General features: G+C 43.0%; 1 protein-coding gene across 2 annotated transcripts; it reads left to right on the top strand.

Moving 5' to 3' along the window:
* The first annotated feature begins 13,405 nt into the window (after window positions 1–13,405).
* Window positions 13,406–27,393, top strand: LOC139331170 (myotilin-like). Of its 2 annotated transcripts, XM_070962533.1 has the most exons (11): window positions 13,406–13,512; window positions 17,545–17,764; window positions 18,233–19,242; window positions 19,998–20,148; window positions 20,468–20,569; window positions 21,247–21,284; window positions 22,187–22,325; window positions 22,492–22,699; window positions 22,870–23,035; window positions 23,483–23,616; window positions 25,228–27,393. In XM_070962533.1, exons 3-11 carry the CDS (start codon window positions 18,257–18,259, stop codon window positions 25,368–25,370), a joined length of 2,067 nt encoding a protein of 688 aa, XP_070818634.1. In that variant the 5' UTR covers window positions 13,406–13,512; window positions 17,545–17,764; window positions 18,233–18,256; the 3' UTR covers window positions 25,371–27,393. The 2 variants fall into 2 exon arrangements, with proteins under 2 accessions (XP_070818634.1, XP_070818636.1); XM_070962535.1 differs by lacking the exon at window positions 20,468–20,569.
* The last annotated feature ends 7 nt before the right edge of the window (window positions 27,394–27,400 follow it).

Raw genomic sequence — 27,400 nt, forward strand, 5'->3', positions numbered from 1 at the left:
CTGCTTGCAATATGGAGTTTTTGATGTTATTGGACACACAGGACGGTTGTGTTCTTATACTGTAAGTTGTAAATTCTAAAGAGACATTGAGATTATAAAATGCCAAATATTCTATAAATATATATATTTAAGAATGTATATTCCCCTTTACCATGTCAGTAGCATTAGAAAGTTGATCCTTTGTGTTACTTTTTGCACTGGACCTATGTTTGATGCAGCATATACTGTACCCCTCCTGCTTTGAGATGAACACACACTAACTTGTGTTTCCATGTAATGAAGCAAAAGACAGTGAGACAACAATAAATGTGTTGAAATGAGTGCTGTGTTGTTTGCTTTAAAGGATGGACTGATTTATCTATTTATTTATTCATTTCACCACTGAGTCATCAGAAACCTTTAATCCAGTTAACCTCTGAAACTGACGCACATGTAAACACACTGCATCTGTCACTGTGGCAGAAGATGTTACACTCGTCCTGTCGGCACAACACCATCAGCAGAAGCATTTGTTACTCTCATTTCCTTATGACAAGTTTTTCAAAATTGAAGGTAATAGGAGTTTACAGCTGGCTTATGCAGTGCAGATCTTATTTTAATCAGGTTTAAGGTCGGGACAAATAAAATTGCGCTTTTGATTTTTTGATCATATCAGCTACTGAATTTGCCATGAACACAGCTTCAGATTCAGCTAATAGTGTTCATGGCAAATGTGTGGTCTCTCTGCCTCTCTCTCTCTCTCTCTCTCTCTCTCTCTCTCTCTCTCTCTGCCTCTGCCTCTCTCTCTCTCTCTCTCTCTCTCTCTCTCTCTCTCTCTCTCTCTCTCTCTCTCTCTCTCTCTCTCTCTGCCTCTCTCCCTCTCTCTCTCTCTCTCTCTCTCTCTCTCTCTCTCTCTCTCTCTCTCTCTCTCTCTCTCTCTCTCTCTCTCTCTCTCTCTCTCTCTCTCTCTCTCTCTCTCTCTCTCTCATTTCCAGGGGTCTCATCTCAAATGTCTCCTGAAGACTCACTGGCACCAGTCGCAGGTTTCCTGGCCCCCGACTCACACTCTTGGATGAGGTTAGGTCATCGAGCCTCCAACCCGACACGTCAGCCACATTTTCCTCTTTTGATTTGAACTTACTGTATTCTTTTCTTTAGTGACCCCTCAAAGATTGCTCAAACAAATGACATCCATTAGCACTCACCCCTCTTTGGCTTGGATTAGCATTAGCTGCTCCAATGAGCTAACACAGGAACAGGTAAAGCACTTGTTCGAGCAGCTCTGAGTTCTGCTCTGCAGTGAGTTCGGCACTGTTGTTGAACACTTGTCTCTGCTCTAAATTTGCCCCGTTTAGTACCACTTCAGCTGAACCCTCTTAGCCTCCCCTCACCCCCACCTCACCAGCCTCAGATTCCCTCCTAACCCCATTCCACCAACACAACCCCCCCCCCCACCACACACACACACACACACACACACACATGCCCCTTTCTGTGTGTTTGTGTGTAAATGTGTGTGTCAGCTCGCCCAGAGCAGGGAGCGTCCAGTGACCAAGCCATGACTGGCAGCCACACGGTCTCATAGCAATTTTGCATTTGGATCATTCACACTTCCTGTTGGATCAATACATTTGTTGTTTTGTTTTTTTTAAATTATTATTATTTATTTACTTTCACCTGCAGGGAAAAGACCAAACAGGTAAGGAGAGGAACATTTTTGATCAATTTTTCTACAGTTGGGATAAAAGCTGTGTGTTAAAGGTGCAGCTGGGCCTGTTTGTCATGCACATGGTTGGATTAACACTACAATTTCAACATCAAGTAGAAGAAACAGTCACAGTGGATCACTTCACTGCAGGGTGAAGGAATGTGATATTTCTCTGTTGCTGCACATGTCTGGACCAAAGATAAACTGTCACTGGACACGTTCTGTATCACGGTTTATCCATAGCTCTCCACTGTGATAGATAGTGCTCCTTGTTCTGATTGACAGAAAGCAGGGTAATCAATCACATCAGATGTTGTGATTGACTTGGTGAAGAGGCACAAGGTTCCTCATACAACATGATTGATACTGCAGAGAGAGTTGGTGAATGAGTTTGCAGTCAGAAAGAAAAGGGCAGCTGGGATAATCTGTCCGGAGCTAAATTTATATGCTGTGTCATGTCCCCGGCTCTATTTGAGCCTGTATACAGTTGATTTGTATGTATCTTTGCCTTTCTCTTTATCTCTGTTTCCGTCTTTCTGTCTTTTTCTGTCTGTGTCTCTATATGTTTGTCAGTGTGATGACGTAACTGTATATATGTGGGTTGAAGTGTGTGTGTGTGTGAGCATCTATTTCATCCAGGATGCAAACTGTCTCCATGAGAGCATTGGATGAAAAATCTGTTGCATCCGTTTGGGAGTTTAAAAGGTAGAAGTGGGAGAAAAAAAAAAAGTGTGTCAGTTATATAGTCTGCAGGGTGAGGCAACACAAGACATAGCAGCCAAATCCGAGTGGGTGGCAGAGTGGGGGGTTCGCAGTGCGAGCCTGGCATGCCTGTATGACGCTGTGTTCGGCCGCTGAGCTGTGGTTGGCAGAGGGGGAGATCAGGTGACCCGGTCGGGCTAAATCGGTCCCCCCACCAGACAAGTTAAGGAGTTAGGAGAATTGGAGAGGTGGAGGTAGAGGTGGAGGGTTAACAGGTTTTTTGTGATATTATGTGAGTGATGTAACTGAAGACAGCCAAAATGGGCCCACAGCAAGCAGAGGAATTCCTCTTTTGCCTTTATGTCCCAGAGTACCTTTGAAATTACACTTAGAACTAAAAATTAAAGCTGCACTGGGCAACAGTCTTCTGCAGTAATACAGAGCTCTGAATTTCTCCATCTGCATTGTTTGCACAGATGAAGTTTGTGTTGTCATGGACAAAAATTAGAGTTACCAACTGGAACTGAAGTTGGGCTGTCTGCTGGTCAGTCTGTCCAGCACTTAGGTCCAGACTTAAGTATCTCAACAACGACAACAACAAATTGATCCCTGACTTTTCATCTAACTTCATCATTAGGTAATTTGCCTAAATACCTCATCATTTAGGTATATTTTAATTTATCCAGTATTCTGGTTCATGACTAGAGTCCAACAAATGTAGGACATTCCCATCATTCTCAGCTGTACTTTGTGTTTAGTGTTTAGCTAAGGTTAGCATCCTATCATAGTAAATGATGGTGAAAATGGTAAACATTAGTGCTACACATCAGCATGTCAGCATGGTTACTGTGAGCATGTGACCATGCTGACTGTGTTATTCAGCTCAAAGCACTGCTGAGCTTAAGTGTAGCCTCACAGATCATAGCATGGCGGCACAGTCTCAGTGTTGTTGTCAGAGAAGTGTAGACTTTGCTATTTGTGTCATTACTGGGTAATGAAGTACTTAAATCAAGCAGCAATTTCCCACTGCCACTCGGAAGCACCAAAGGGCAAAGCTGCCAGGTGCCACTTAAAACACTTTTACTGCACTGATTTTATTGGTAGTTTCTTCTACACATGTCAACAGAGAATTATTTCTTTGATGGGTCCATAACTTCCAATTATAAGGAAATTAGAGATGTTTCAGTTAACTCCGTCCAGTTATTCCAGTTAAGTGTAACTCAGGCAATCTTCAGTCAGTGCACCGCAGGTCAGCTTGTTATGCAAAAATGGTAAATTTGTCCACAGACAAACATAGAATTTAACATAAATGGAGACTAAAGATGCAAAAATAAACAAAGAATAAATAAATATTTAAGTGAATTTTCAAATGGAGCTTTTCCTTTTGGAAAATTGTATCACATCAAGGAATTTACACAAAGTGATTTCCATAATTCTGCTGACATGCTCAATTTTCCAAGACAGCATAACACAGACAGTTGCTTTAAGTCTGAAAACAATTCAGTCACAATTTACTCCATCGGGTTTAATGGTTATAAAGAGTTTTATCCAAACATTATTAAAAAAGAAATGAGTCATAAATGAAACATAAATGAAATGTACCATGAAACACTGACTTTATTAATGCAAATAAGTGAGCAGCGGTTCAAATTGGTTATAGTATTTTCAGCCAAGTTTATCTTTTCTCCCACAGTGAAGTCTCTTGCAGCAGCTGGTTTTGTTGCGCCATAGATTTTGAGGTCTCTTGTCAATCAAAGAAGATCCCACAGACTTATGCAATGACTGCTTGCTGGTGGATTTCAGCTCATCCAGCTCTGCTGCTAGAATGTGCCGCTGCTGCGCTAAATCTGTCCACAGCGCAGAGCTGCTGCTGGCTGGAGGCTTCATGGTGTTGTGTGCAGGGCTGGAATTACACAGTGGGTGGTTTGTTTAAATTTAACAAGGTCTGTGGGTAGGTGTTGGTGTTTCCTCCTCTTTTCTCCTGAAGGCTCTACTTCATCAACCAGGAACTATACTTACCTGAATCTGTCATTACAGGTTCATTTTTCTCTCAGGAATAATAACAGCACAGTCATCTGATTGCAATGTGTAGATGTGGAAATGCAGGGAAATCAGATCTTCAGTATACTCTGTGCTGTTAATGTATAGAACAGATTGCCAAAATGATGCAGGCAAGAGGATATTTCTATGGCAACAGCTCAGAAATGAGTCATTTGCAGTGTTATCCTCCACCTTTCTCCCCAATCAGAGATCTGTACTGCCAGCTTCTGAACACTGCGCCATGTGTCACAGGAAACTGAATGATCAGCTCTCATCTTGAATGTCTAACTGTCGTCCTGTCTGCTGAGAACAGGTGGCTCTGCCTCTGGAATCATGGTGATATACAACTCTGACTGTTAGAGGAAGTGCAGCACTCTTCACTCTTTCCTGTGCGATTGGTAATTCACTGACTTTTGTGTAGCGCCATCTGCAGGTCAGAGTTTTCATGTGTGGAATGAAACATCGTCCTGATGGATTGGTTTTAGTAATCCTGTCTTTTCCTCTGATGGCATTGTAGGACATTCCCATCATTCTCAGCTGTACTTTGTGTTTAGTGTTTAGCTAAGGTTAGCATCCTATCATAGTAAGTGATGGTGAAAATGGTAAACATTAGTGCTACACATCAGCATGTCAGCATGGTCACTGTGAGCATGTGACCATGCTGACTGTGTTATTCAGCTCAAAGCACTGCTGAGCTTAAGTGTAGCCTCACAGATCATAGCATGGCGGCACAGTCTCAGTGTTGTTGTCAGAGAAGTGTAGACTTTGTTATTTGTGTCATTACTGGGTAATGAAGTACTTAAATCAAGCAGCAATTTCCCACTGCCACTCGGAAGCACCAAAGGGCAAAGCTGCCAGGTGCCACTTAAAACACTTTTACTGCACTGATTTTATTGGTAGTTTCTTCTACACATGTCAACAGAGAATTATTTCTTTGATGGGTCCATAACTTCCAATTATAAGGAAATTAGAGATGTTTCAGTTAACTCCGTCCAGTTATTCCAGTTAAGTGTAACTCAGGCAATCTTCAGTCAGTGCACCGCAGGTCAGCTTGTTATGCAAAAATGGTAAATTTGTCCACAGACAAACATACAATTTACCATACATGGAGACTAAAGATGCAAAAATAAACAAAGAATAGTTGCTGTACTTTGTTACTATATGTGCATGTCTATATGTGTATGGAGCTTAGTATACATTGTTGAGTTGTGATGCTGTTTGATGTGATATATGTTAGGAGTGTATGAATATGTTTAAAAAGTTCAATAAAAAGATTTCAAAATAAATAAACAAAGAATAAATGAATATTTAAGTGAGTTTTCAAATGGGACTTTTCTTTTAAGGGGAATTCCTATTTCCCAACATCTGGCGCTAAATAACACAGGTCTTGAAGCTGAAATGATTAACTCACATAAAGGAATTTCCATAAAGCACTGCCATGATTTACATAATACTGCTGTCAATGCAAAAACCTTTATGCTAAACATGCACATTTTCCAAGACAACATCAACTACTGTACAACACCAGCAACAATATGTATAACATGTGAAATGTCAGTTGTTTTATTGACCAGCAGCTAAAATCCAGAATGTGATGGCCCATTTGACTTTTTTTTTTCTTTTTTTTTTTTTCAGCTGCTGCTTATACCGCGTGTATTGTGGTTCTGTTACAGTTGTCTATCTGCATGCATGAAGGGCAGCACTCTTCACTCTTTCCTGTGTGTAGCAGAACAGGTGGGATGATGAACATTGTCCCAGGGGGACTTGCAGTGCTTAAAATAACAGCCATTATTCTTCAGTGACACATAAACTCCAGAGTTGTGTGCCACAGGTCAGATTACTCGCCTGCAATGGCTGAACATCTGTTTGTTGTGTTATGTTGTGTATTTACACAGGATGAATTTGATTTCCACCTTCATAGGCAGACATAAAGCAAATCAAAATGCTACATGAAAATCCTAAATCTTCCACTTGTGACTAGTTTAATGACCATTAGACTCTAAGACATATTGATAAAGAACATGCAGTGCACAGAATAACATAGAAAAAACAGCACAGAGCGCCCATACTCATTCAAACCAGGTCTAAAATCAGTCAGTTCATATATACAGATTATATTGTAACAATTCAGCTGCTGTAACCAGACAGGCCAGTACAAACCCTGCAGGTGGGCATGTATTTGTGGTGTCAATCTCTGAGTACAATGTGTTTCTTAAATTATGGATGAGGAATGAAAAGCAGGCTGCAGATTCACACTGGACTCAAGGTCACTAGTGGAGTTTATTGGGTCAGTCAGGGACAACAGTGGGCTCAGCCAGTATCATCCACCTCTGAACTTTTGTTGTAAATAAAACTTGCCAGAATCAATGAATCACACTGGTACAGTCAGTGAGTATTATGTGTTATGTGATGGGATCAGACCTTGAATTGCCACAAAAGATTTTAGACATGAAGCTCAGTTTGCTCATCATGAGGTCTACTACTCAGCTGTATAATGTTTTTTGTGCCTCAGGAGGAGAGTTCCAAAATAGAAATGGTGATTTCATGGTGATGTCACCCGGCTTGTCTCTGAACGGAAAGCCTGCAGCACGAACTGGAGCTTTGACACATACTAGAGACTAAAAGTGAAGAAATCTTGTCCGCTGCTCCGTCAGCTTTGACAGTTCTTTTCTGATCCGTCTCTCGTTGTATCCCCAATTGTAACCCCTTCACTGGAACACTTAGAGCATCATAATTTGACTTTATGAAAACTTTGTGCTTGTTTGGTTCCTCAGTGAACTTTTTCACCACTTCCTGCATGTCTGTCTATTGCCAGGCAACACGTTAGTAATGCTGGGTGAATGCAGCTTGTTGCTGCTGCTATAAAACCTTCGGTTATGTAACAGAGAAACAATTGATAGGAAGGGTTCAGCAGCTGTTGTTTTATCGACAACAGACTTCAACCAGACACACAATCACACCTGCTGGGAGTGATTATCTGAGGGGAAAACTGGATGTGCACATGAATGTTGTACATTTCCTCTTAAGCTGCGATCCTCTAGTTTAGACTGTGTTTAGTCTGTGCTGTTGTTAGTGATCCCTATATAGCACTTCCACAGACAGACAGACAGACAGACAGACAGACAGACAGACAGACAGACAGACAGACAGACAGAGTGGATAAAACGCAAACAAAGAGGTTAAAGGCAGAGCGGAAGCAAAGATGTGGTGTGAAGGAAAGCTTTACCCTCCACTGTTTGTCTGTGTGTGTCTTGTTAATGGAGACACAGAGATTTTTCTCAGGTCAGAGAGTCTCTGCTGTGCTCAGGAGGCGGCAGAGTTTAATTTAGCCTGGAAACCTGAACCTGAGCCTCCTCTGTCAGCTCCTTCTCTGGGCCCGACACACAGCCACAGAGGACAGCAGGCTGGGATTTGTGGGTGTGAAACGATAACAAAAACTCCATGTACTTTCAATTAGCTGCAACACCCCATACTGTTGTTCACAGTGATCAGTGATGAATTTATTGGCCTGATGGTGAAAGAGGAGATATTCAAGTACACTCACCGGGCAATACAGATCCCAGGCAGGAAGCTGGATTAGGTTAGGTTAGGTTGTCTGGAAACATTGCAGATTTGACTTATGTATGATATGTGTGTGTGTGTGTGTGTGTGTGTGTGTGTGTGTGTGTGTGTGTGTGTGTGTGTGTGTGTGTGTGTGTGTGTGTGTGTGTGTGTGTGTGTGTGTGTGTGTGTGTGTGTGGCCAGACAAGGAGGTGGGTAGATAGTAAATGGGAGTGGATGGGGTTCAGTCACATCATGTTACAGCATCAGACATGACAAAGACGACTGAATATGTCAAAATAAGGACTGGACACATGCACTTTTCAGCAAATGCATCAGCTGTATTATTGCACCCACACAAAGAGAAACTGGATGAAAACGGGATTTGGATATCAAGGCAGCCATGTTTCTTTCATGCAGCGCAGATTTTAGAAGTAAGCTTCCAACAGCAAACTGTTGTCTTCACTCGTCTTCATACTCCCTATCCCTTATGCTCTTCAGCTTTTCACCCCAGTTAACACATTGTTTGATTACAGAGACTCCTGGTGAAAAGTTTACATCAGGACCACCACAGAAACCTACACATTAGGTGTCAAGCTTCAGATTTCTGTTAAATACCTTGCTGATGTTACATGCTGTTTATAGTTTGTTTGACTTTGCTTTTACTTTGTTTGTCTTTGTCGTATTGAATCTGTGGGGTTTTTTGTGTGTTTATGTGGTTTATGACAGGATTAAAATAAATCAACCATCTGCTGTTCAGGCAATAAAACACACAAGCATTTTCTTAGACTTTGCCTATTCAGCTTTGCAACATTTAAGAAGGCCCAGACTGTGTTGACAGGATCTCTTTGTGTGCCACAGCAGCACCAGGTTTAATGATGGACAAGTACAGAAAGGTCTGCTGTAATTTTGCTTCAAATGAAGGATTTCTGACAGCACAGGCATATAGTCTTTCCAAGTTCCTTTAGTTCACTGTTAACCATAAAATCTACAAACATGCATCATCCAGAGTTCTGTCACTCAGCATGTTGGCTAAGATGTGTCCTTCAGTGCTGCCACTGGGTTCCACTAGCATTTTGCTAACAATTAATTTCATACCAATAGGATCAGCAGGCATTGCATCTCAGTTAGAGTGCAGGCTGTGGCGTTATGTTTGTGTCTGTGTGTGATGGCCCATCGCTTTATTCTAATTATTTTTTTTTTTGCATGCAGTTATTTTATGTAGAGAAATGATTGTCTTGAAAAGAAAAGCTGAATTTGAGCAAATAAAAATCTATGTATTCCTCAGTCAATATATGCATGGGACACTTGTTGAAATGAAATTTCATTGGCTGGAATTGTGGCCCACTGTAGCACTCTTAACCTGCACAGTGCAGCGAATTTAAAAGAGGGCAAACAACAAAATACAAATATTCACCTCTGAATTTGCTGATTTTTGCATGTGTATAATTTTTCTATTTTTTCTTTCTTGCAAAAAATCCTTTTATGTCCACACTCAGAACTGAGGTGCAAATATAACCTGAACAATCCAAAACATCAGTCCAGCAGTGAATCCCATCACAGCACATATATATAAACACATGTAACTAAGCTGCTGTCTTTCCTCACTGTGCACAAAACTCCTGGCTCATGCAGCTGCTGTTTCCCTACATTACCAACATCTGCAGTTAGAAAACTTTTACTATGCAAGGAAGGATTTGGCTGACCCTGCATGCTCTCACAACCTTTCATACAGTAAAAGACACTGTGGGAGGGAGCGTAACACGTGTGACTCTCTGCCTCTGTCTTTGTAGAGAGTCGAACAACCTCTGTCACTGCCTCCTGGGACGCCTGAAACATGGCACAGTAAGTTACACACACACACACACACACACACACACACACACAGAAGTAATTTCCAGTGTGCCCAAAATCTCAATAATGAATACTAATAGCATAAGCAGATAAGGTCATTTCCTAATCACTGCTGGTATGTGACTGTCTAGCGTCCAGAGGGTGCAGAAGAAGACCAGCACCATGTCCCTGACCATCTCCTCCTCCTCATCCTCCTCTCGAGAGCTCTCCTCCTGCTCCTCCAGCTCCTCCTCCTCCACCTTCCTCGCTCAGAGACACTCCAGCCTGGTGCAGCCCTTGTGTGTGAGCCCTCAGAGGGTAATTATGAATCATCTCATTCGATAGATGTTACAGACTGATCTCAAATTTGTAGATGGTTCTCCCGGGGAGGTGAGCTTGAACATGACATTGCCTTGAACTTTGGACGAGGAGCACGGGACGTAGTTAACACTACAAGAAGTAACTGATTTAAAAAGTGGATTTAATGTTCAGTCACTCTTTACAAATAAACAAATAAGTAAAATGATTATCAAGCAAGTTCAGTTGAGCATGTTATTTTTCATTTCCAGACTCAGAGTCCCATCTACAACCAGCAGTATTCAGGGAATGGAGTGGCTCCTGCTTTCGTTAAGGTAAAACACACTTATTCTACTTTCTCATGTGTGCAGTTTATACTGTCAGTGTAGAGCAAAATGGAAAAGAAAATGAGAAAAATGCTTGATTGAAATGGAAGATCACTGATTACAATAACATCCTCTGAGACTGTCTCTTCCTCTGTCTTTTTTCCACTTCTTCATCTCTGCATTCGTCTTCCTCACCTCCACTGCAGTGCCTCCACGATGTGTCCACAGTGAAGGGTCAGTTGGTGGTCCTGGAGTGCAGACTGAGGGGGACTCCTCCCCTGCAGGTCATGTGGTACAGAGAGGACGAACAAATACTGGACTCCGATGACTTTAGGATACTGCGCAAGAGTGAGTGTGCCGTTTGTCAGTGGAGTCGTATGAGTTGGGTGTGTTTGAAATTCAGCAACTCAACTTTGACCTGATAGATGGTTGAATATTAACACTTGTGTCTAAATGTTGTGTTTCTATAGATTTATGAAGCTACATAAATAACTTTAACATTATATCACAAATGACTGCTTGTGGTAATATTATTACATGAAAAAAAAGTCTTCATTCATTGACCTGCTTAGTGATTTGTGTCAGATGTATGGCAGCTGTGTTTATATATGCTCATGAGTTTGGTTTAAAAAAATGATTTTTCTCTCCTCTCCTTTCCCCAGAGGCCAGCTCTGCATCAGTGCCAGGTAGGTACAGAATACGGTCATATATTAATGGTTTTAATGCGGATGGGGTGGGGAGTCTAGAGTTAAATCAGAGGAGTCAAAAGGAGAAGAAGGGAAAATAATCAGAAAATTGATTTTCTTATTTTATTCTCAGTTTTAGGGAAAAAATTGGACACAATAATTTTTAGAACGAAACAAATCCCACAGGATTTCACAGCTCATGCCATGCCCATATCTAACTTACACTTCCCTGATTTTCTGCCTCACTTGATTTCACAATATGCATTCACAAAAATTAAATCAAGTCCTTCAGCTATATTTTTCCCTCTGATAATCATGTTGTCTTGGCATGTATGTGATGAGGGGTTAGGCATTACTTCATTTTCAGGAGTCACGAGCCAAAGACGTCGGGGAGCACAGGTATAAAACCTTGGCCTGCTACATGCTTCCACTGTCACATAATATTTGAAGCTGTGCTGTCAGTGGGTGGTGAAAAGTGCCTCTTGATTGGTCGTTTTCAGCCACATCAGCTTACAACCTTTACAGTTAACGTGTCTTTCGCATATAACCAACATACTCTCAAACTATTTATGGCAAAAGTGAGCAGAGTGAGTAAGGTAATTGTTATAGAATATGACAGACACAAACTGTCCAAAGCCTTTGGGACACAATCACAGTAAATCAGTGACTGAGTATGAGTCCTTCCTTTGGTCTGAAATTATGAGTGTATTTCTATAAGTGAAAGGTTCTGCTGTTTTGATCTCGTTTAGAAGATTTTTATTAAATGAAAAGCTGTATTTCTTTTCTTGTCTTTCTGCAGAGGAGCTGTGCACACTGGTGATCACGGAGGCCTTTCCAGAAGACTCTGGCCTGTTTAAATGTGTGGCCCTCAACTCCTTTGGCACCGTCTCCTGCTCTGCAATCCTGGAAGTTTACAACGGTTAGACATCCTTTTTTTATTATTAGAATTTGTCAACTACAAGTTTACCTGTTTTGACTGCATATACAGTGAAACTGATCAGCCTCTTGCTTTGCACCCCGCCATCCAGACCTGGAGGAGCAGCTGGAGATCGAGGCTGTTCGTCAGCAGGAAGCTCTTTCTCTCAGACAGGAAAAGGAGACGGCGTTCGAGCAGGAGACTTCCTCCTCCAGAAAGAGCACTGAAAACTTTCCTTCTGAGCTGCCCGACCCCATGAACCTCCCCCCTCCTGAGTGGCCTGATGGCTCTCAAGAAGATAACATCCCTGTTGCAGAGTGAGTAGTGCACACACACACACACACACACACACACACACACACACACACACACACACACACACACACACACACACACACACACACACACACACACACACTCGTCAGCCTCTATAAACATTATATAACACTAACCTATTTGTTTATGCACACACCATTATTTCAGCAGTGTACTTCTGTGTTTATGGTGCTGTTCAATGTGTATGACAGCAAACAAGAGCACTCACATGCAGCAACGACCTCTGACCTTTGCCCTTGTTATTTTTGCTTTGCCACACAGTTGATGTACCAGTCAAAGCTTCTACAACTCGCAGTGCTGTTCTTCAGCAAGTCTGTATCAATCACTGAAATGCTGCATAAAAGTCTGATTCTGAATTCAGATTTTATTGACTTTAGAAAAAAAATTAGATACACCATTTGTTATTTTAGTCAATGGAAGAAACTTATACGTGTGTATTTATCTATTCATTCAATCACTGACTGACTGACCTTTGCTGATTTCATCATTTATTTTGTTATAATGTAGTGGGTAGTACTATACGCTTTACATTGTTGTAGTTCCCTTTTATATCAGACGAGGGCGCTGTTGTATTATTCTAAAAGTCTAGAACCAGCCAGTTCTTTCTTTCTTTCTTTCTTTCTTTCTTTCTTTCTTTCTTTCTTTCTTTCTTTCTGTCTGTCTGTCTGTCTGTCTGTCTGTCTGTCTGTCTGTCTGTCTGTCTGTCTGTCTGTCTTTGTTTTCTCCTTCTCCATGAGACTTACCTAAAGGGACCAACTGTTAACTTAATGATAATGATGAGGCTACTATATTGATTCAAAAAGGTAAAGAAACGCAGCTTTTGAGACGTGCTTGAGGCTGAATTAATTCAAAATAATATTTAAGAAAAGGCGACTCGTCCGGTCACATAGCAGCTGTTTGCATGCTGGACCACAGAGGTTGAACAGAGATGCAGCTGTGATGACGATGCTGAGCTTTTGGACCCTTCGACCAATGAGCTGGATCCGCGCGCTCCCGTCTCTCCTAGTACCCCTCGTGAGCGCGCGGTGTCACCTGTTGCACTCCAGCCTCCCGCTTCATGCTGGAGTTTGGATTGAGCTCCATGCAGAGACGAGTTTAATTTCATTCATACTGAAGTTAAAGCAGCGTGGTACAGAAACATTCAGCAAGGTAAGAAAACGTCCTTCCTGTCGCTGCTCAGTGAGCCACTGGCTTTTCAACCTGCCGGGACTTTTTCGCTGTTTGGCGCCACAGTTTTGACCTCTATATTTATTTCTTTTTTTGACGTTAATGTTTAAGCAAGCCAGCTTTCCTTCCCTGTTTATGTCATGGAAACGTAATATGCTATGTCCTCTTTAAAAGGTCAAACTATGTTTAGAGCGCTCGGAAAGTGGACTTAAGTCTATTTTGGGGGTTTGTGTCATTGGCTTGGTGCTCTTTGGAGCAGGTTAGGAAGAAATAACTTTCGGTTAATTTCAGTTATGCTAACATAACGTTAGCAAACGACGACATCCATTGTTTTCTTGAAACAGTCGGTGAAAAACGTTGGCTACTGGCTCGTGCTCCCGTACAAAAAAAAACAACAACAAAAAATCCCTGTTGTCTTTAAAGTTTGGCAAAAGTTTAGCTGAAGTCCTCCAAGTTTACAATTTTTTTGTCCAAAGAAACTGAGGTTTTAGCTGGCTTAGGATTTTTGTTTTAATTTGATGTGGCAGTAAAGTCGATGCCTGTTGCACTTCAGGTAGGGATTTATGACTGTCTGGCACATCTCCACACACATCTAATTTACTTAAACTGAACTGAAATATGATATTAACCTATCCCTCACTTTTCTGAGGATCCTCTGGAGCTGCTCCAGGGATCCACCGTAAATATGTGTCTTTATAGTGCTGTCGAGTCGTTTGCTGCATGCCAGACAGCCCATACTTTAGCCAAGTGGTACCTTAGAAAGGGCCATGAGCTCATCTGTGAAGTAGTAGTATGAGCTGTGTGTCCTTCAGACCGAGCTAACAGTTTGCTAGCAGTCATACAAAAGAGCTCTTATTATGGGACATGGTTTCCCATTTATAGATTGAATTTGGTGGTCTTCTTCAGATTTGCACTACTCAAAATGATTTTGTGTAATTTGCATGTGAGGGAGTACAAACAACACAGTGTGAGTTTGAAGTGACTGATTGAACCAGCCTGGTGCATTCAGGTGCAGTCATGTGGAATGGACAAATGACAGCCCCACTGAAAGAAGCAGATGAAAAATTGTACATTTGAGAAGCCCACCACAGGTGCTGCTTAATGAGTATGACATAACATTGTGTCTCTTGAGCTTTTGGATCCTTGGTGTTTGATACAGTCTGGTGAGTATGTCTTTAACTTTGACTTCATACTTTGGTTCATATTCAAAAGCAGTGAGTATTTCAAGGTGTGAAGTATGTTTGACTGAGTGTAATGTGTCCACTCTATATCAGGGTCCAGGGCTGTGATCTCATGTGTAATGTGAAGTGCAGACATGGCGTCGGTGTCCTTCAGAAAGCCCCCTTCTCCTTCTTCACTGCTGCAAACAACAACAGTTGTTCACGAACTGTCGGCAGCGGTCTGGCCTTTGAGATCATGTTGAGTTTCTCTGGCCAACTTGAAGTTTATCTAATTATTTCATTGATTATTTGAGAAAGAGGAACTGGATTATCTGCAACACAAGTTACTTCTGTTGGTTAGGACATGACATTTCTGTCATGAGTGATTTAGTAAAACAAAGTGTTTTTCTGCCTCAGCCTTTCCCTTTAACTCTGACTGGCTGCAACCAACATTTGGTGAAATGGCATCATAAAATGATGAAAAGTCTTCAACTATTGAACACCAAAATATTTTCTATTAAGATAAAAGCCACAACATTTAACAGGAGAGCTATTTTGCAATGATTTCTGTTGAGCTGAAGGTAGATTACTGCCATTGAACCTTGCTGGGTTGATCAGTACTATGCTGAAAAAGGTCTAACGTAGTAGTGAGATGCTTGAATTGTCCAGCTTTCATTAGAATGAACCCAGTTTAGTCTGTGATCATCAGGTACACAGATAAATGGACAAATGAATAAAGAAAACAATGCTCATTCAGAATCCCTCTCAAAGTGAAAATGATGCATTTGGTTCATCACCCAGTATCAAAGTATTTTCTGAATGCAAATTGATGCAGCGGAGACTTTTATTTTCCAAACACTCACTAGATTCTTGTTGTTGTTTCTCTGTTGTCACCAGTCATTCAAAGGACTGAGGACAGCTTAGCATGCTCCTACCCACCATGCCATGCAGATCTTGTGTGTGTGTGTGTGTGTGTGTGTGTGTGTGTGCGTGCGTGCGCGCGCGTGTGCGCATGCATATTAAAAGGGTTGGGTCACCAGTAGAGGGTCTGCACCTGCCAGCTGATGTCCGAATTCCAAGACCAATATAGCTATGCCCACTTAATGACACAAACATAAATACACATACAAATGCTCTCTTGCTTTCTCTCTCACTCACTCACACACACACACAGTCACTTGAACACAGACATATCACTCACATGTAGTGTGTATCATTTAGCTGTGTGCAGAGGTAGAAACATGATAGTCAGGGCTAAACAGCAGTGTTAAATGATCAGGCTCACTGTTGCTGATCATTAAAAAGAATAAACAAGCATAGAAGTAGATAAGATGATAAAGTGATGACACATCTTAGAGCTTTTGGGTTCACCACGTGGATGTCTGTGTATGTTAGACTTACTCACATTGACTTGTCAGTGACAGGTGGATTTGATTGCATCACTCATTGCTGCATCACTTTTAGGTGTGACACTTACAGGACCCTGGTATTGTGTATGCTGCCTCATCATGAGGCAGCATTTCAGTAGTGGGACAGTTAAATGTCATTAATGCAGTGTTTGCATTAATGCAGTGCAGTGGGGCCCGAGGACCGGAATTGAGAAACACTGGATTAATGTCATTAGTAACACCTTTAGTCTTTCTGCTATATGCCTGACTAGTAGTAGTCATATATATGGACCAAAATATGTTTCAGGTAATGTGGAAACAGTTTCACACGTAAAATGTCCCAGTCAGTTCTTGCCATGGTCACTTAAACTGTCCCTTTAACAAGTTCAGTAAAACTAAGACCTTGGCTGAAGAAAGACGCAATAGGTGTGGACGGTACCTCACGAAACACTTAACGTTTTGAACTGTGAGGTATAGAATCCAAATTCTCCTTCTAAACCCTTCTTATCCTCTTCTAAGCCCTTTTTGCCATTTTTCACTCCACAGTCCTTGGATTTAGGCACACATGGGATCAAAAATGTGATTGTCCGTCACTGTATTTTTATCCAGATCCAAGATTACTGTTTCAGACTGTAGGTCAGCTGATGCTGGCTGGCCAAAACTGTCTTGTGCCCTCAGGAGACCAGAAGAAATGCAGAAAAACAGTGAGGCAGTGTGTATACGTAAATGAGTGTGTGAGAATGAGCGAATAGAGAGACTGCTATTGTCATTATGCTCCTGCGTAGCCCAGACTACGTGGTAGTCATGGGAACAACATTCTTTCCTATTAGAAAAGTGGAGGACCAGCCAGGCTCAGTATTACAGGAAAAAGACTACTGAGTGGGCCGAAAATCTGTTACTCTCATTAGACAGTCCCTGTAGGACAATGGCAGCCCTAGTGGAGTATATATTTTCTAGTTAAAGACACTTTAAAATTTTGCTCACCTGTTAACATGTCGATGGTAAAAAGTGGCTAGCATTAGAAACATCAGCTGGTGCAGAATCAACGTTGGATGAATGTGGAGCATGGCAACCATTGAGAAATAAAGGACATACAATGAGCATTTTGTCTGCTGTGCAGCCTCAATCCATGTCATTTTAATCTGATTATCAGAGGACCCATACGTCATGTTGTAGTTCTCCTGCATGCAAGCACTCAACTTTTACCCAATTGGATGTTTGCACTCCTATACTTAGTAACAACAACTGTTTAGGGTCTCTGGACCTTGGTATTATTTCTTGTAGAGCTGACACTAGGTTTGAGCTGCATGGAGATCAGGGGATTGTCATGGATAAAATCCCTTTAGCTTCAGGAACGTAACAGAATTTTCATCACAACTATAACTGTTTGTTACCCATCAGTGTCACTGACTCTCTGGTTTTCACTGTATTCAAATCTTTGCTAATGCGTCTGTCCTGTTTTTCAGTTTTCCAGAGCCTCAGCCGGCCAACCACTTCTCTGAGGAACGCCTTTGTCGCAGGGAGGAGGAGAGCACCCTGAGCTCAGAGGGACAAAGGTCACCAGAAGTCACTGTCCGAGCCTGTACGCCCAGCCCTCCCCCTCCACCCTCACCACCACCACCAACCCAAGTCAAGGAGACAACCCAAACACCCAAGCTGTTCACCCCAAGCAAGCTCAGTTTCACTGTAAGAACATTTCTTATCAAACTGTCGTGCTCTCTGAGAACCTTTTTTCTGCAGTTATTTTTTTTAATATTTGCAGCTACTTCCTGTTTTGTGTGAGTTGATGTGTTTAAAAGGCTTTTTATCAAATTCCTTCAGATTTTGAAGTGCACAGAGTTGAATGTAAAGTGCAGCTTGACTGGTTGGTGGAGGCAGGTGGTAATTCTGGCTAATTTTGAACAGAAGGAAATATAACAGACATTAGTTGACAAGAACAAACCAGTTCCCTGACACCGAACCTCTTAACTACACCTTGAATATTCTTTTGAATGTGTTAGCCACATGAGATATTGGATAAGCATGCTAATTATCTTGATTCCAGCAAATAGAGAGGTGTGAATGTTTCTGAATTTCACGTCGTTATTACACTCAGAAATAGTAGAAATCCACCAGATTCACTGTTTGTCAATCTGTGTGTCTTCTCCCTTCCAGTCCTCCCAGTCAGGAGGCAACAACATGAACCTGTCGGACCTGCCTACCTTCACTCCCAGCGCCTTCCCTCCCAGTGCCTTTAACTATGAGCGACCGAGGCATTTTATTCAATCGCAGCCTTCCTTCCAGGCGCCCAGCTATGAAAGTGTTCTGAGGGAAGCCCAGGAGACCCAAAATAACTCCCAACAGAACCTCAGCAATCCCCAAAAGAGTCCAAATGTTCTGGACACACAGAGTCAAACTAAAATGATGCCGACACAAAGTCAGTCTTTTTCTCAAACTCAGTCGGTGTCCAGGTCCTTGTCTCAGACCCAGTCACAGTTTCAATCACTAAACCTCAGTCAAACCCAGTCTGTCACCCAGCCCCAGACCCACACCCAGATCCAGATCCAGACCCAGGCCAATGGCACGGGCAAGTCCTCTCCCTCCTCATCCAGTCTCAGCTCTCCAATTTCCACCCCGGCCTTCTCTGCTGCACCTCCTCTTTCCTCCACTGCCCCCTTGCTCAGTCCCTCTGATTCCACCACCTCCTCCTCCCCTCTCTCAGCCTCCTCCTCCTCCCTCCCTCGCACCACCATGCGTTCCACCATCACCCTCACCCCCAGCGTCCCCAGTGCCACTGGCCTCGGCAGCGCCACCCTGCCAGCAAACCAGGAGACCATGTCAGCATCTGCTGCTTACCTCTGCTCTGTGCTGCCCTCCCAGTCCGCCTTTTCCCCTTTTTCCTCCTCCAAGCTGTCTCCCAACTCCAACCTCCCCCCCCCTCCCACCTCCCCCTCCCGCTCCCCACTCCCCCCCTCCAGCCCTATCCTCCCCATGAGGGCCTCCTCCACTCTTTCCTCCCTGCCTCAGCAGCCTCTCCCAGTATCCCCTTCCCTGCCTCGCTCCCCTCTCTTTCCCTCCTCCTCCTCGTCCTCCTCTCTCCCACAGCCCAGCACTCCCAGCAGTCAGAACAGAGCACCGCCTGCTGTGGTCTCCCTGCCCACCAGCTATAAGGGGACGCCAAACATGTGAGTCACAGTATATATCAGTTTGGCATGTGTACTGTCACGGACAAGTGCCAGCTCTCCACTCTTCAAAAAAAAAGCACTGCTTTGAGGAGCAAACTGTATTTATGTATTCAGAGAGGACAGATGTGTGTGTGTGTGTGTGTGTGTGTGTGTGTGTGTGTGTGTGTGTGTGTGTGTGTGTGTGTGTGTGTGTGTGTGTGTGTGTGTGTGTGTGTGTGTGTGTGTGTGTGTGTGTGTGTGTGTGTGTGTGAGTGAGAGAGAAACAGGAGAAACTCTCCCTAAACAGAGAGGCACCACTTGTTTACTATAATTTAACAGTGAACTGTACTTACTTGTGGATGTTAGTGGAGATTCCAGTTATTTAAGTGCAACTTTCTGCAGATGTTATACCACCTGGATGATTGAGAAGATCCTCCACAGACTGTTTCTGTCCACAGCAGGCCAGCTACACTACTGTTAGCGTTCTGAGTGGTCACCAATTAAATGTTCTTTAGAGTTGAAAATAACATGAACAAACCTGAAATTATAAAATCACAGAAGCGACTGACTTATTTGTGCAGGCTTATGAGCAATCCATGGTGTTTGACATCTAGTTCATGGAGGGAACTCATTGCAGTCTCCGTATTAAATGCATTTAAGAGCAACTATTAGTAGTTTGTTTAGTTTGGAGTCTTCTCTTCTTCGTCTTTGCTCTCTTCTTGCTCTTCTTTTAACCTGTGTCACTCCCTCATTTATCTTTCTTCTCCATCTGCCAGCCTTCCCAAGCCCATCCTGAAGAAGGCTGTAGCGCCTCGGCCTTCTTCCTCTCGCTCCACAGATGATGACATCCAGGGCTCCAAAGACGCCCTCATCCAGGATCTGGAAAAGAAGCTGCGATCAAAAGAGGCCAGGAGGAGAAACAGTCAGGTGTGTGTGTGTGTGTGTGTGTGTGTGTGTGTGTGTGTGTGTGTGTGTGTGTGTGTGTGTGTGTGTGTGTGTGTGTGTGTGTGTGTGTGTGTGTGTGTGTGTGTGTGTGTGTGTGTGTGTGTCCTGCAAACTGTGTTGGAAGTGCAAGAATCGTACATTTCATTCATCAAAGAAAAGACCCCTCCACTAACACACAACACACTCCAACCCATTCACGCTGACACAGTGTGTGCCTGTTTGAACCTAAATCACAGCACACTTTGTGTGCATGTGTGTGTGAAAACTGACATTTTAACAGTTAAAGCTTCAATTTTGACAGAAACTATCCTATGAGGAGCGTATGGCTCGTAGGCTGCTGGGTCCAGACAACGCCACCTACATGTTTGACCAAGACAATCTTTCAGACTCACAACTCGACCAGGTATGGCAGAAAACTTTGGTTTAGTTTGGGGACACCATAATCATTACAAAAATCCTACCAGCTCAACCTTTAGAACAGTGTGTTTCAGATTCTTCTGGTGTGTGTTGCACTGCTGCATTTATGTTGGCTCTGGTCCAAAACCCATTAGCTTTCATTTTGCTATCAAGTAAAGACCACACATTATTGCTGTCATTTGGGTTTGAATGGCTGCACAGGGAGCCCGTTCCCCTCTCAGGGCCTCCTGATGGGCTCCCGAGCACAAAGTTGGAAAAGCCTGGCAGTATAATCAGCAGCCCCAGTGAGCTGTCTCATGCTGTCATTTTGACCCGTTGCACTCTGTGTGTGTGTGCCTCTGTCGCTCACAGGGCTTTGCACCTTCTATTCTCTCTCTCTCTTTCACACACAGCACCAACACACACACATGCATGTACATACACACCCACGTCCTCTAAAGTGAACGATGTTTGTCAGCGGCTATTTCTAGCCTGCTTTCTGAGAACGAGCCCCTTTCATCGGTGACAACAGGACCATTGTGTCAGAATGCACACACACATGCACACACTCACACACGCACACACAGTTCCCCTCCTGGCATTTTGTCAACCTGTTGATCAGTTAGTTTCCAGAGTTCAAACCTGTGATTACCTCTGCTTACATCAATGTGTTTTCTGTTACAGCCAGACTCACCAGAAGGAAGACACACAGGTGGACTATGGTAAATACAGTTTATGTATCAGTACTGCTCATAATCATTAACCCAGGACTCCAGTCAATATCAGAACCCTGAGCCTTGATTCGCCTGTGAGATCTCTGGCCAGCCTGGCAGTATTTACTCCATCTATGCAGTTGTAAAACAAAATCAATCTCTTAGAAATGGATGGATTAAAAATGATGGTCATTTTGCTTTTCATGTTTGTCCAGATCATAAATGTTTGACACTTTGTGTCTCTGTCCATTTGAGTGTGGTGACTGAGCCTCAAGTTGTCCTGCACAGTCATGCATATGATACATTTATGCTGCATCACAGCAGCATCCGTGTAAAAGCATCCGTGTAAACAGTCATTTAATATTCTTGTTTTAAAATCTTGTATGTATGTACGTATGTATAAGTGTGATAGTCCAATCCATTGGGCTGCGATAGGTTCACTTATCCACGTATCCATGTTGATCTTTTAAATTACTTAATTTCCATATGTCTATTACTAGTTTCTCTATAGTTCTCGAAACCCCATTTCTGACATGTCATTATAATGACTGACAGGATTTTTTTTAATTGTATTTGTGTAAATGAGGATCCATATGAAGCAAATCTAAATGACTGATTCAGATTTTCATTGTCATTTATCATCATACATTTTATTCATTGTCATTTTATCATCTTGCCACATAACACCATTTTCATGGGCTTTGAGATAGAAATGGGTATTCCTAAATCTACAGAGTGTCTTATAACTCCAGCTGTTCGTCAGGAAAGATAGAAAAGTCCTCATTCAGGACAGAAACTGAGCAGTAATCAGCAGTAATATGGTTGCTTGTGCGTGCGCTGTCACCAGTGGACTGTAAAATTCAGTCATTGAAAGTGAATAATGAATAAATAATCTGTCTCTATCCCCACAGGGGGAGGCACCACTCAGGGACAGATGAGAGGGCAAATGAGGGCTCAGCTATCCAGGAGAAATGTTACGCTCCTCGTTTCCTGCAGATTCCTCCAGACCTCACTGTAGAGGAGGGACGCTTCTGTAGGATTGACTTCAAGGTGAAGCACACACACATGCCTTTACACGAAGGGCTTTACGTCTTTAAGTTTATTAATACACCCAATCTGTATTCCTACAAGGTCAGGGGCTCGCTCATAGAGCAGTCATGGTGTGGCCATGCAAAGGTAAATAAAGAGGGAATAAAAGTGCAACTTCTCAATCCAGGTGGGAGGCCTCCCCACTCCTGACGTCTGCTGGTATCTGGACGGTAAAGCCATTCGTCCAGACGACTACCATAAGATGCTGGTGTGTGAAAAAGGGATGCACTCATTCATCATAGAGATCGTCACAGTGCACCATGCCGGAGTCTATGAGTGTGTGGCCAGGAACCGAGCAGGGGAGAGCAGGTTTTCCATGAGGCTCGACGTATTAGGTAAAAATGTCATTACATCCTGTTTTAGGCTAGTTTTTAATAGCATTCCAGCATAGTGAAGCTTAATCATAATTCCAATTGATTCAACAAAATCTGCACCAGAAAAAGTTCCTCTTCAGGTTGGGACAGAGCTTAATGTGTGCCGTGCATCCTCCTCTTCTTCTCTGCAGCCCAGGAGGCTCTCCGTCCTCCCACCTTTGTCCAGAAGATGTTGAACTCCAGAGCTCTAGAGGGCGACACTGTTCGGTTAGAGTGTAAAGTGGACGCTTCCCCTCCTCCACAGCTCTTCTGGAAGAAAGATAAAGACATGCTGCGTATTGACCCCAACAGAATGAGGTGGGTCAACTAAGGGACTTAATTCCCCCCAAACTCCTCTCATCTCTATGAATTAGTGCCATGGTTTAAAAAATGAATGTGCACAGGTAAAGTAATGTGCGTTGTAACATCATGAAAATGTGTTTGAAAATAAAGTATATGTCATCATATTGCTCTGATCCCTGATGGCAGGTTACAGCTATACATTTAATAGAAAACTGCACCCATGCACAGCGTGTCCTGTTCAAAGTTCCTAAAGTACAATATACACAAGAAGCAAAATGGACTCGCATGTGAAAATATATGAAATTGATTATGTGCTGCTTGATTTCTCAGTTTATTTGTGCCATTATTTTTCAAATTGTGTCACTGTTGTTTTGAGTGATCAGCCTGCATCAGGACGATTTAACCACCACTCAACTCAGTGATGAAGTAAGCATTTGAACCTGTCTCCTTGTTTGTCCACAGTCTGTATCAGGACGGCTCAGGGCGCCAGTGCTTGTTGATAGAGAGGGTGATGAAGTCTGATGCTGGTTGGTACACTCTCTCTGCCATCAATGAAGCTGGCATGTCCACATGCAACGCCAGGCTGGATGTAGGCAGTAAGTCCACTGCGTGTTTATCTTTCTATGCAAATTTGCTTTAGAGGGCCCGGTAGTTACCATAGTAGCCCAGGCTGTAAAATCAAACAGCAGATGGAGAATGCTGTGAATCCAGCTCGGCAGCCTGGTACACGTCAAACAAATGCTGTGTTATGTGATCGAGCGGAAACTTGATGAACGTACGAGGCATTGAGTTGTTTAGCCTTCCTCAAGAATACTGCATCATCACCAAGTCACAGAGATAAGTATGGACTCCATCCACTGATGAGAGAGGGCTCAGCGGAGGAAAATACAACACAGCTATTAGGTTTCTGCTCGATCACATAACACACCATCTGCTCTGTGGAGGGGAAGCTGACAAAGAGAAGTACCTGAGCCTCTGTTCCACCCGAGCTGGACGGGAGACCGCTTCATGTGAACCGGAGGGACGTAGGGTTTATTTACCGTTTGTGAAAGAGTTTCAGATCCAGTCTATAATTTAATCAGGACTTTAGTGTAACATTATCGAGCCTCATCAGCCTCACAGTTCACAGTGAGAAGAGGCCAGTCAGGTGCTTCATGCTTGTGTCAGTACAAGTGATCATAGACTGTGTTTTAAACACAGCTGTGCTCATCTACCTTCTTTGTGATGTAAGATAGTGGAAAGTCTCTCTTTTTAACTCTGGTGCAACACGAGAAACTCACACACTGACAAATTGATTGTTTCATGTCCTCTCTTAGAATATACAGTACAATGAAGCATAAAGCTTTATGCTTCAGTTTAAGTCCATTTATTTCAGATCCAGAGACAAAAATGAAATGAAACAGAAAACACAATATAAAATGTTACAATCATTCAATCCTATCAAGCTCCTCTGATCGTTAACATATACCAGCCATGGACATAGTTCAAGTTTCCTCTCAAAGCCTCAGCAGGTTTCTTCATAGGTACACATCCCTGATAAGAGTCTTGTGAGTTGGCGTACAGCTGTGTCAGTATTCAGACCTGAGTGAGAGGGCAGAAGTTTTATCTGGGCTCTTTTCTTTAAAACGTCTACTTTGGTTTAGATTTCCTGGCACTTGTACATTTTAAGTCTTGATTGTTGATCATACTTCAACTGACTTGCAGCAGCAACCGTACACAAATACAGTCTACTGTAACTGTTGACAGTGACTCACCACAGAGGACATGTACACACATGAAACACATCAGGTCCCAGGTGCTGGAAACTCTAAAGTTTCTAGTTGGTGGTTTTGTGAGTTTGAAAACTGCAGGTGAAGCATGGAGCCGTGGACTCTCTGTCTGCTCCCTATTTGGCACTGAGCTATGCTGTCCCGTGCTGCAGCGTGCAGGGCAGAAGGCTTATCGTCAGACAGCGGCCATGAAGTGAATGTTTAGCCTGAGTCGTTCACCGGTAGAACAACCAGTGGTGCTATTCGTATTATTAATGTAAATAAACATGGCATCTGAGCACAACAGCAACACTTATTTTTTCTAGTTTAGTTAAGAGATGCCACTCTTGTAAAAGTACAGAAGTATGGTCGTACTGCGTTCTAATAATGAGTACATGTGTAATTGATGAGTGAAGGTGAAATTGAATTCATCGCTCCCCTCCCTGTGCCCCTTCGCAGCTCGCACAGCCCCGCCCATGAAGACAGCGCCCCCTGCCTCGAAGACACTGAAGCTGCTGTCCTCTCTGAGCCACATCCCCGCTGTGACCGTGGAGAGCCCCGGCCAGCACACCGCCCCGCTGTACGAGAGCGAAGAGCTGTAGACCCACATTAAACCCAGTCACATCCTCACATCACCGCCACACGTCTCAGAGCGCTCAAACTGGGCCGGAGTCTGGATCCACTGTCACGTCCGGGCAGATGCAGCACTCATCACGCTTTGGTTCAGAATACAGAGTAACAGCACTGCAGCAGATGAGGACACGTTTCAGGAAACCTCTGAGGACAAGCAGGTTGGGTTCATTCAACACTTTGGTTGTGTTGCTGTGCGAGGCTGAGTAATAGTTCACTTTTATTTCAGATTTCAGGAACAAATTCAGTTGTACATTTGCCAAATTTTTAAGATTAAGGTAGTTTGTTACATCTTGAAGTTGAAAGAAGTTGAAATTTGTCCAGACAACATGCTCAAAACAACCCATCCTCCATTCGTTATGTACTTAAGCATTAGGAGCACTCGACAGCTACTTTGACAGAAACGTTTCCATAATCACACCTCATGTTGTCCATCTGCCGCTGTTTGTCCCTGCTGTGCCCGTCCTCTCCCCATCTGTCTGTTGTTTAAGGCTGCAGAGCTCATGTTTGATACATGCCTGTAAGCCTCTGCCTGTCCGGACTGCTCTCAGCAAAATGCTGTATGTGGCTCATGGATGTATTAATAGACCTGGATACAGTGTGGCAGAGTCAGCTCCGCTGCCAGTTCTGTCCCAGCCGCCAACCACGATACCATTTTGTCCACAGACGGCTGACGACAGGAGCCTCTCAAACAGCACCTTTATTTCTACTTCTGTTGAGCTCTCTCGCTGTGTGTGCTGGGTCAGCAGCTGTCATTTGTGCATGTCCTCGGGGTCTCGATTAGAAAACAGGAAACAACCTAGATTAACTACAGTACCCACAATCCAACACTGCCATCATCCATCACTGCACTTTAATCCTGACAGCCGTCTGCTTGTACCACTGTGTCCTGCAGCACCTGCACGTCTCTCCTCCAGCTTGTACCTGAATCCTGATGATTTTGTGTGTGAGCCTCAGAATTGAAGTTTCTGTCCCTGAATTACAGCTGCTGTTTCCTCTGATGATGTGTGTCTGTACTGGAATAGAAAATCATAACCCCCCCCCCAAAAAGACAGCTCGGTCACAGTCGGTTACTGCTCAGATTATTCGCTGTGGTATAAATTCAGCCTATTATGTGTTTTTAAAGCTGGTTCCTAATATCCAGTGTATGTGAATGAAGCTATTTATTTGAAGTTATTAGTTATCAGTGTTGGTACTTTAAGTTGCCCCTCTCTGCCTGCAAAAGGCTGTCACATGAGGTGTGTAGTATCAGTGAGTTGGACAAAGAGCAACAGGCTGCCATCCTGATACCAGAACCTGACCTGCACTCAAAAGAACACTTAGACCTAACTTACTTAGAAAAGTTTACATTTTACCACATCTGCAGTGCAGATAAGACATGTTTTTACTAAGTGTAAAAAGGAGAAAGTCAGTTTTTTTTCCTCCTTCAGTGCATGTATGCATCATTGATTCAGTATGTTCAGTTGAAACATAGGTATCAGTATGTCAGCCTGTGCCCAGGTTTGCCAAACACTCCGTGTCTGACCACAGTCTGTCAGAGGCTTGAGTTGCCTGCTTATCTTGGAACTGTTTGTTGTTACTGCCAGACATAAAGTAATTTCAGAAAACCTGGTATTTTTGGCTGGATCTGCATGCAAAGTGAAAATCTGGTATTTAACCCTGTGTAGCCAAAGCTCAGTCTGCCCTTAAAATGTGAGGTTTAGGTCACAACTGCTTCAAATGCACTGTACTGCATTTAAGCATGAACATTTAAAGTGCCTCTCACTTGGAGCTAAAGGTCCTTCATATCATATCTCAACAGTTTGTCAGCATGTTTGGGTCAAACAGGGTTAGACATTGGATTTGCTTGAAGCACCAGAATAGTTTTGGTAAGTTAGGTCCTTTCTGTTGAGATTTGAAGCTGCAGGTATTAGTGTGTACCCTCCTAAGTACTATTTGTTGTGTAAGATGTTCTACATATCACTGGATGACTGAGGAATAAAGTTTGTGACATTGACTTGGC

The sequence above is a fragment of the Chaetodon trifascialis genome, chromosome 5 (genome assembly GCF_039877785.1).
Source record: "Chaetodon trifascialis isolate fChaTrf1 chromosome 5, fChaTrf1.hap1, whole genome shotgun sequence".
Lineage (NCBI taxonomy): Eukaryota > Metazoa > Chordata > Actinopteri > Chaetodontiformes > Chaetodontidae > Chaetodon > Chaetodon trifascialis.

Coding starts and splice junctions, on each gene's coding strand:
- LOC139331170 (XM_070962533.1), top strand. CDS start 18,257: ATGAACCTGTCGGACCTGCCTACCTTCACTCCCAGCGCCTTCCCTCCC. Junction 23,036..23,482: donor ATTGACCCCAACAGAATGAG/GTGGGTCAACTA, acceptor GTTTGTCCACAG/TCTGTATCAGGACGGCTCAG. Junction 23,617..25,227: donor CGCCAGGCTGGATGTAGGCA/GTAAGTCCACTG, acceptor GCCCCTTCGCAG/CTCGCACAGCCCCGCCCATG.